Raw genomic sequence first — 9580 nt, 5'->3', positions numbered from 1 at the left:
GTTGTGAAAACAAACCTACTCCCACATTCTAATGTCTTCTAACTGAATCCTAACCTTCCCTATAAGAGCTTCCTATAAACCTTCCCTATAAGATGATATAAGAGCTTATTTTATAAAAATGGTATGTAGAGAAGCTTTCATTCAATGTTGATTTACTTCCTACTCAGAAAAAAAAGCTGTATGTATTATTTTTTATATTTCCCCCTTCCTCTTTGTCCGCATTTTGTTTTCTTCTTCTTCTTCTTCTTCTCCTCCTGCTCCCCCTTCTCCTTAATCTTCTTCTCCTCCTCCTTCTTCTTTTCTTTTCCTCCTCCTCCTCCTTCTCTCTTCTTCCTTATTTTTCTCTCCTTTTTCTCCTTCTCTTCCTCGTTCTCCTCCTCTTCCTTCTCCTCTCCATCTTCTCTTCTCGATATAAGAGCTTATTTTATAAAAATGGTATGTAGAGAAGCTTTCATTCAATGTTGATTTACTTCCTACTCAGAAAAAAAAGCTGTATTATTTAAATTTCCCCCTTCCTCTTTGTCCGCATTTTCTTGTTTCCTTCTTCTTCTCCTGCTCCCCCTTCTCCTTAATCTTCTCCTCCTCCTTCTCTCTTCTTCCTTATTTTTCTCTCCTTTTCCTCCTTCTCTTCCTCTTCCTTCTCCTCTCCATCTTCTCTTCTCCTTTCCCTGTATCAAACCCGTGTATTTGAGAAGACCAGTACCCTTCACTTTTTCCTTGACCTGTCAAACTTTGAAAAAATAATGAAAAAAAAAATGAAAAGAAAGGTGGGGGAATGCCACCAAGACAGAAAAGCGGAGGTAGAATAACTAAGAGAGCTGAAAGCTTTGGGAAAGGAGAGGAAAATGAAGGAAAGAAGGAAACTCAAAAGAGAAGGCGAGAGAGGAAGAAGATGATAAAAGAAGCAGAGGATAAGGCAAAACAGAAGGGAGGGCCGAAGAACAGAACAAAGGAAAGAAAAAGAAGCGAGGATAAAGAAAGGAAAGGAGAGTTAAAGTAAACATTGGAAAAGGAGGTTCGGTGTTAGAGGATACGAGCAAAAAATGAATATGTATTAGATACCTATTAAAAAAAATAGTTACACGGGTAAAAAATATAGGAAAAGTGCCAGAAAAGCGTAATTGACAGGCGAAAAATTCGACAAGGATCGAGTGCCTTGACGTAGGTAGCTAGGTATAAAAATAGACAGTGGGGAGGAAGGTATCCTATTGTATGTATTTACATACCTGAAAGAAAGTTAAAATAGTACCCGAGATACAAAAGGAAGACGAGTGGCGAAAGAGGACATATTTGGCAGCCTGTAAATCCAAAAAGGCGTTTTCAGTGATCCAAAAAGGAGGACGCTAAGTGAGTTTTATTGAACTTTGTCCTCTACCCTTGGCATTTTGTGTGCTATGGAGACGCTCCTGTAATTGCTGAAAGTTGTATTGTCCTTTTGCAGGAAGGTTTGGGGGAAATGTTCCGCTGCCAAATTATATTGGTACTTTTTATTTAAGCCAAACAACCGTTAGTATTTTCCAACAGTACTTCATGGAGATACACAAGGGGCTGTATATATTTAGGATACACATATTTTTGAGACCTTTGATTGGTCCCTTTCTCGCGATTGAACACTTTGTGTGCCAACCCAAAATGGCAATCATCCCCACGGACCAAAGTATCCAAGATTGTCCCTCACCCTCAATTTGTTCCAAAAGGCAACCAGAAAGTTAATTTCAAGGGCCCACATGCCTGACGTTCGCGCACCATTTAACACTTGTGAACTTTGACGAGGAAAATAAAAAGGTTAAAGGTGAAGTGGGACAAACTGTATAAGGCGAACTGTTGACATTTCCCTGAAGAAGGGGTTCTCAAACTTTTTTGGCGGCGGCCCCCTTTCAAGCAATGAAAATTATCTTACGCCCCTCTTTGCTGAAAGGTAGGTGTACCTATAAGGTGCACTGTTGACATTTCCCTAAAGAAGGGGTTCTCAACCTTTTTGGCGGCGGCCCCCTTTCAAGCAATGAAAATCATCTTACGCCCCTCTTTCCTGAAAGGTAGGTGTACCTATAAGGTGCACTGTTGACATTTCTGTAAAGGAGGGGTTAATAAAAATATATTATGACATTGTGATTTGTATTTTAGTGGATATACCCCAACGTTATGGACTTTCGTCTGTGTTAACGTTGGGGTGTATATTATATTGGTACTTTTTATTTAAGCCAAACAACCGTTAGTATTTTCTAACAGTATACTTCATGGAGATACACATATTTTTGAGACCTTTGATTGGTCCCTTTCTCGCGATTGAACATCACTTTGTGTGCCAACCCAAAATGGCAATCATCCCCATGGACCAAAGTATCCAAGATTGTCCCTCACCCTCAATTTGTTCAAAAAAGGCAACCAGAAAGTTAATTCCAAGGGCCCACATGCCTGACGTTCGCGCACCACTCAACACTTGTAAACTTTAACGAGGAAAATAAAAAGGTTAAAGGTGAAGTGAAACAAACTGTATAAGGCGGACTGTTGACATTTCCCTAAAGAAGGTGTTCTCAACCTTTTTTTGGCGGCGGCCCCCTTTCAAGCAATGAAAATCATCTTACGCCCCTCTTTGCTGAAAGGTAGGTACCTATAAGGTGCACTGTTGACATTTCTGTAAAGGAGGGGTTCTCAACCTTTTTTTGGCAGCTCCCCCTTTCAAACAATGAAAATCTTACTCATCTTGCGCCCCTCAGTTTTGAACATCCCTGCCGTATAGGATAGGCCTGGGCTCTCCAACCCGTCGATCGCGAGCTACGCTACCGGTAGCTCGCATACAGTCGCACAAATTGAGAGCAACTCTTAGGAGAACCAAAAATATAGGTCGTTAGGTCGTACATTTTTGGTTCCCACACTAAAGGTAGCTCGCCAAGGGTTTAGTCATCCATCTGAGTATCTCGCGACCCGTAAAAGGTTGGTGACCCTAGGGCCCTAGGGATAGGCGGTTAGGTGGAAAGGAAGACAGAATTCTTCACCTGGAAAAGCCATGCTCGATTCTCGACCGGAGTGAAAAATTACAAATTTCTAACCCTGTTTTTCCGGTATCCGGATGACATGTTCGTTTTTCCCGGAAGGACTTAAACACATGTTCTGAAGTCATGGGAAAATGGTTAATGGTTAAACTTGATGTTGTGACTTATAGCTTAGAAAATCTACTTTTTTTCATTTTTTTAGCATAGTTCTTTTGTATTTTCCTCTGGATTGTATTGTTTTATTAATTACTATTGTTACACTTCTATTCAATTGCACAGACTACTAGAACGACTGTACCAATAGAACGGCTACTGCAGACTAGAATTAGTCTACTCTAGTCTAGGGGTCCTCAAACTTTCTTCGCCCACGTACCCCTTGGGTAGTTCGGTACCCGGGTTTAATCTCACGAACCCTCCCAACCATCATAATGTGTTCTACAATCAAGTTTCCGATTGTCATTTTGAATTCAGCATTATGAATAAAATCCTACACTTAACTTAATTGAGAGCAGTATTACACTAACGTCTTGTGCCCAGTTTCGCAGTCACCAACTGAATATTAATATAAATATAACTCATTATAACTCGTTGAATATAGGTCATAAGTAGTCATAACTGAATATAACTCATTGTTTTATTTCTCTAAACTGCGTCCACACATAGTCGACCGGCCGTCGATCGACGAAATAAATCTATGTTGTCGAGGCAATGTGGATGGTTTCAGTCATCGATCGACGGGCGTCGACTATGGTGTGGACACAGCTTGAGGATCATTCTACAAATGTTCTAAAAAAAGCTATTTACAATTCACAATATTATACACTTTTTTCTGGTATCTGATTCGCCCAGAGTTGAATTTCGACCAATTATCGACGAAATATGAAAAGTTATACATATACGAGTATTCTGAATTGGAAAAAGCTTTTTCGGAATTTCGGAACAGGCACCTGACCAACTAACGCACACAGTAATACTGGGTATAAACCAACAAGATTTGCCTCGCGTACCCCTGGAGGGTCTCTTGCGCACCTCCGGTTGAGAATCGCTGGTCTATTCTGTCACTCTGTAGGTACTGGAATTACAATTATTAATTATTAATCGAGCAACTACATTTGTAACCCAGAATTCACGTGTTGTTCCTGTTAACACATTTAGAATTCCTTTTGTGTCAAGTGTCTACTAATGGTAATGGAACAACAAGGCTTTTCAACACTTTTCTTTGTCTAACTCACCTGTTGTCTCTCTCTTTTTCACGCAGCCTAAAAACTCACCTCTCACGGATATCGAACCCGTGAGAAACACTACCGAACCGTTTCCTACCATTGGCGGAGACGAACGAATCGAAATCATCATCGACACTGTAGATAGCTTGCCTGGTGATGGTTGTGAAGCGAGCACGCCGATTAACCGGTGTGAAGCCAGCTCTGTTATTAACTGTTGTGAACCGAGCACTCCCGATATTACTAACCGAACCCCATTGGCGGAGGTAAAGGTGCATCCCCGCCTGCGTGTGTGTGAAGTTTGCTCTAACTTGCATGTTTTGTACATATTTTCTTCCCTGTGATTGGGCGATCCATTATTTTTGGAACTCCTTGAAAGCTTAGTAGAAAGTAGAACCCCTGAAAAAATGCCCGAATTTTAATAATGGCCGGAGCCACAATCAATGTTAAAATTCGGTTTAACTCTCGGATTAAGCTGTCTAAGGCTAATTGACTGAAGTCAAAACCAATTATTTTGCTTAATCAAAGAGTTAAACCAAGTTCAAACTCCGATTTTGGCCCTAGTCATTTTCTCCAAAAGTGTCTCCTACTTCTTCTCCTTGCCCATTCAAATCCTTATTAAATTTTTGATCTACTTTGCTCTAACTTGCATGTTTTGTACATATTTTCTTCCCTGTGATTGGGCGATCCATTATTTTTGGAACTCCTTGAAAGCTTAGTAGAAGGTAGAACCCCTGAAAAAATGCCCGAATTTTAATTAATAATGGCCGGAGCCACAATCAATGTTAAAATTCGGTTTAACTCTCGGATTAAGCTGTCTAAGGCTAATTGACTGAAGTCAAAACTAATTATTTTGCTTAATCTAAGAGTTGAACCAATTTCAAACTCCGATTTTGGCCCTGGTCATTTTCTCCAAAAGTGTCTCCTACTTCTTTTCCTTGCCCATTCAAGTCCTTATTAAATTTTTGATCTACTTTTCTCACGTTAATCTACAGGTGGATTTATCATCAAATTAATTGATCTCTTATGGGTTTGATGGAACAAAATGGGTACTAAATGATGGGCTTTGGTACAAATTCGCAGCAAAAGTTGTGGTGCTAACTTCACGCACCTACTTTTCTCACGTTAATCTACAGGTGGATTTATCATCAAATTAATTGATCTCTTAATATTTTATTATAGTTCTTATCATAATTAGTTTGTCGATATCGTCTCCTTTATCAGCTTGTTCAGTTTTTTGTATTGTTTTTGTTTCTTATCTGACAGTAGTATAGACGTTTGGGAGTAGAATTTTTTTGATGTTTGCATGTCAGTAGTTTTTTGATAGTAGTTTAATTTTCCTTGTTTTTTCGATACACTTTTTTTGTTCGTCTGTCAAATTTTCGGGTGGATTATTATGAAATAAGTTTGGAACCCGTAAGGGATTACGTTTTGGACTAACCTTTGTGAGCCTGAGTCGAATTTTGTCGTTAACTTGAATGAATCTTACCAAAGTAACCACATACCTATAGGGAAAACAAACAATACCATCATAAATCATAATACAAATTATAACAACAAAGTAGTTACCTTCATTTTAACCAATTTTTTAAAAACCCAACTTTTTTTTCTAATTTTTCATCATTTTGAAAGTTCAAAACCCAATTTTGTTCCCATACATCTAAATTTTTATCTTCTTCTTCAAGTTTGGATTTGAGACCTGAATGTTTACCGATGAAAGTTGATCTTGAATACTCATGTACGTGTCAAATTTTTTGAGCACCTGACCAGAATTTTGTTTCTTATCTGACAGTAGTATAGACGTTTGGGAGTAGAATTTTTTTGATGTTTGCATGTCAGTAGTTTTTTGATAGTAGTTTATTTTCCTTGGTTTTTCAACTTTTTTGTTCGTCTGTCAAAATTTTGGGTGGATTATTTTGAATTTTGGAACCCGCAAGGGCTAACGCTTTGGACTAACCTTTGTGAGATCCAATCGAATTTTGTCGTTAACTTGAATGAATCTTAACCACATACCTATAGGGAAAACAAACAATACCATCATAAATCATAATACAAATTATAACAATAAAGTAGTTACCTTCATTTTAATCAATTTTTAAAAACCTAACTTTTTTCTATTTTTTCATTTTGAAAGTTCAAAACCCAATTTTGTTCCCATACATCTAAATTTTTATCTTCTTCTTCAAGTTTGGATTTAAGACCTGAATGTTCACTGATGAAAGTTGATCTTGAATACTCATGAACGTGTCAAATTTTTTGAGCATCACCTGACCTATAATCTAGTTTTATTAGAGGAGTGTATGGACTGGTCTTCACATGGTAAGATGATGCCTTATCATTCTTATCAGAAAGTTCACTGAGTAGTCTTGTTGTAGTCATCTTGCTGCAGAACCAGATCCCAACAACCAATAACCAAATGGAAGATGGTGTGTTTGTGTTTACCAAACTTGTATCTCACTAAGTAGTTTGGCCTTCATGAATTTACCTTGGTATCAATGTTTTTGATTTTTTCACACGAATTTTTATGATTTCGTCCGGTGAAAATGTGTCCACTGTAAACGCAGCCCAAGACGCTCGGCAAGGTCTTATCGTCGCGAACGCGAAGAGACAAGAAAGACAGGATTGGAGAAAAGCCAGCCGTTCCGAGAATGAACCCTCTTTGTGTATAAAATCCGCTCCGAAAATGTGTCCAGTGTAACCGCAGCCTAAGACGCTCGGCAAGGTCTTATCGTCGCGAACGCGAAGAGACAAGAAAGACAGGATTGGAGATAAGCCAGCCGTTCCGAGAATGAACCCTCTCTGTGTATAAAATCCGCTCCGGACGGGAATCGAACCCGCGACCTAGCGCTTACAAGGTAGACACGCTACCCTCCAAGCTAACTAGGCTGGCGCACTTGTTCTTCACATGCTGACATCCCCTATAGGAAAGGCAATTTGTGAAGAAGCTCTCAGCTTCACCACAAACAATAAAGTTGTTCATAATTATGAGTACATCTTGCTTGCGTCTCAACGGAAGCATTAAAAAAAAAAAATGAAAGGTAATAGTGTAAATCTTCATTTTTCTTATGTAATATTTTATTTATTATTATTTTTTTTTTTTTATTGCTCTTTTTAATGGACTACTCAGTTATTGAGTCAGACCTTAAAATGGACAGCATTAAGCAGAAAAGGACCATTCAGAAGGCCATTCCAATTCCCTTTATAGGTAGATAATTCTTGAAACCACGGGTCCATCTACATAGGTAATCTCAGTAATTATTTTGTGCTTTCTGCTGTCCAAATATCTAACTCACTATTCAAACCCCCATACCTAAAAGTTCAAAGATTTAAATCACTCCTATAACCTATAAGTAAAGGGAGTTGGGATCTGACTTATTGACTGAGTAGTTCACTTAAAAGAGTAGTTCTTTTTCATGACTTACTCACTCTTTACCTCTTTACTCTACTCTAACAACTCTACTTGAAAGCTCGAAACATGTTGTGTAGTTAGCACACGACTCAGAACATAATTAAGGAACATACTTGGAACATAATTAAGTAAGAGGATCATGCAAAACTCATTATCACCTGAGGAAGCCCCAAGAAATGAAAACAATTTGTAGTATGCCGTGTATGCCATATTATGCCAGTTCGTTATTGTGCCAGTTTGTACGTTTATATGCCAGTCTCTGTTTGGCAAATAACATTGAATGATGTCAGCAGTTATGCTTTTCAATCAATACTTATTATGATCGTATACCTACATGTCATGTTATCTTCTCTACGTCTTTGTATACCTACTATTAGGATAAAGAAGTACATATACTGTTAGGCAATCTCCCTTCTAAGCCAGGTAGGTATAGGAAATTTGCTAAAGAAATAGCAAAGGTTGATTGCGAAGGGCATCCACTCTAAAATTTCTGTAGCCAAAACCAAATGTCAGCCCAAAGCAATCACCCTAGGACTGATTGAAAGGCTGACGAAAAACGCATCCGATTTTTCACCCATTTCCTGGGTCCAATGGGACTTCAGTTCAGATCCACGCTTGCAACCGGAACATTTGGTGGGCGTTACCTCTGCCGTTTTTCTACAACACCAAATTTTTCCCCTTTTAGTACCAAATTTCCACCTTGTATCACCAAATCTTCCGCTTGATGTCAACTCTGTCGTTCTAATTAACATCACCAAATGTTTTTCTCTCTATTTCTCTAACATCACCCAACATTTCCTCTCTCCCCAGGAGTTCACCAACAGCACTCACTCTCTCAACCAGATCGGTTTCGTCAACCCCCTCGCCTCTTCGCCGGAGGTGTCCATCTTCCCCCCACCCGGCGCAGACCAACAGCCCCACTCGATCATCTCATTCGAGCCCCTCCCCACTCTGGTACCGCCTCAACACAACGTGAAACGGCCCCCCGCCTACAGTGAGGAGCTGGTGCGACAGTTGTCCATGCAGAATTGGTTTGGTAAGTCTTTTTCTTTTACCACGGGATAGTCTGATTTGGGTAAACCAAGTTAGAGTTAGAAGCTTTTCTAACTCTCCTCTTTCCTCACGTCATGGTTGACCGCCACGACTGACCGTCAAAAAGCAAAGTCCTTGCGATGGTTGACTGCGGTTCAGGACGAGCCAATTAAACATGGCTAGAGACCATCACCCTAGTGTATGGCTGATAAAAGAGATATTTTCTCTATTTTGTCATCACCTTTCGGCCATAGCTAAAGCCGCTACAGCAACAACACTTCTAACTCTCTCCCCTTTCTTTTCTCCCCCTCAGATTCTTCAGAGTTCCAATTCCCGCGACAGCAACTTCATTACGTCAAGGAAATAGGACGAGGATGGTTCGGCAAGGTAAGTTATTCCCTTCCCTCCTCGATATAGGAGGGGGGAAAGAAAAAAATCCCCCTCCTCGATATGGGAGAGGGAAAAAGTAAAAAATAATCTCCCCGATAGAGGGAGAAAGACGTAAAAATAATGTCGTTTATGTCGTTCGGCTAGGTAAATTATCCCTCTCTCGCCTCGATATGGGAGCGAGAAAAGGTAAAAAAAAAAAAAGAAAAAATCCCCGACAGAGGAAAAAAAGTGAAAATAATGTCATTCTAGAAATTACTGTCAGACGTTCCATTAATCTATTTCTATACCCACTCGATATAGTCTATTTAAAAGCCAAATGGGATTTAAATCCACCTCTCTTTCCTTCCCTCTTCCTTGCTCCCTCTCTAATAGCACGCTTTCTCCCACCACCTATTCTTCTCCTCCATTTATCTCATTTTCTCTTCCCTCCCTCTCCTTCATTGCGTTTATTCAATCTCGCCTTCTTTTTCTTACCTTCTATCTCCTTTGCTCTCTCCCGTCCTCTATCCTTCTCTCTTCCTCCCTCTTTCCATCTT

General features: G+C 39.5%; 1 protein-coding gene across 1 annotated transcript in view; it reads left to right on the top strand.

Annotated features, from left to right (window-relative positions):
• Positions 1 to 4194: 4194 nt before the first annotated feature.
• The window catches only part of LOC103519798 (serine/threonine-protein kinase LMTK1-like), a gene marked incomplete at its 5' end in the record, with an annotated part of 13352 nt that continues 7966 nt past the window's right edge, over positions 4195 to 9580 (top strand). Inside the window, 3 exons of the mRNA XM_026831145.1 lie at positions 4195 to 4479; positions 8433 to 8658; positions 8968 to 9041. Coding sequence (XP_026686946.1) covers positions 4195 to 4479; positions 8433 to 8658; positions 8968 to 9041 — 585 coding nt within the window. The remainder of the gene's footprint in view (positions 4480 to 8432; positions 8659 to 8967; positions 9042 to 9580) is intronic.

The sequence above is a fragment of the Diaphorina citri genome, unplaced genomic scaffold (genome assembly GCF_000475195.1).
Source record: "Diaphorina citri unplaced genomic scaffold, Diaci psyllid genome assembly version 1.1 scaffold2945, whole genome shotgun sequence".
Taxonomy (NCBI): Eukaryota; Metazoa; Arthropoda; class Insecta; order Hemiptera; family Psyllidae; genus Diaphorina; species Diaphorina citri.
This window is presented reverse-complemented; position numbering and strand designations above follow the sequence as displayed.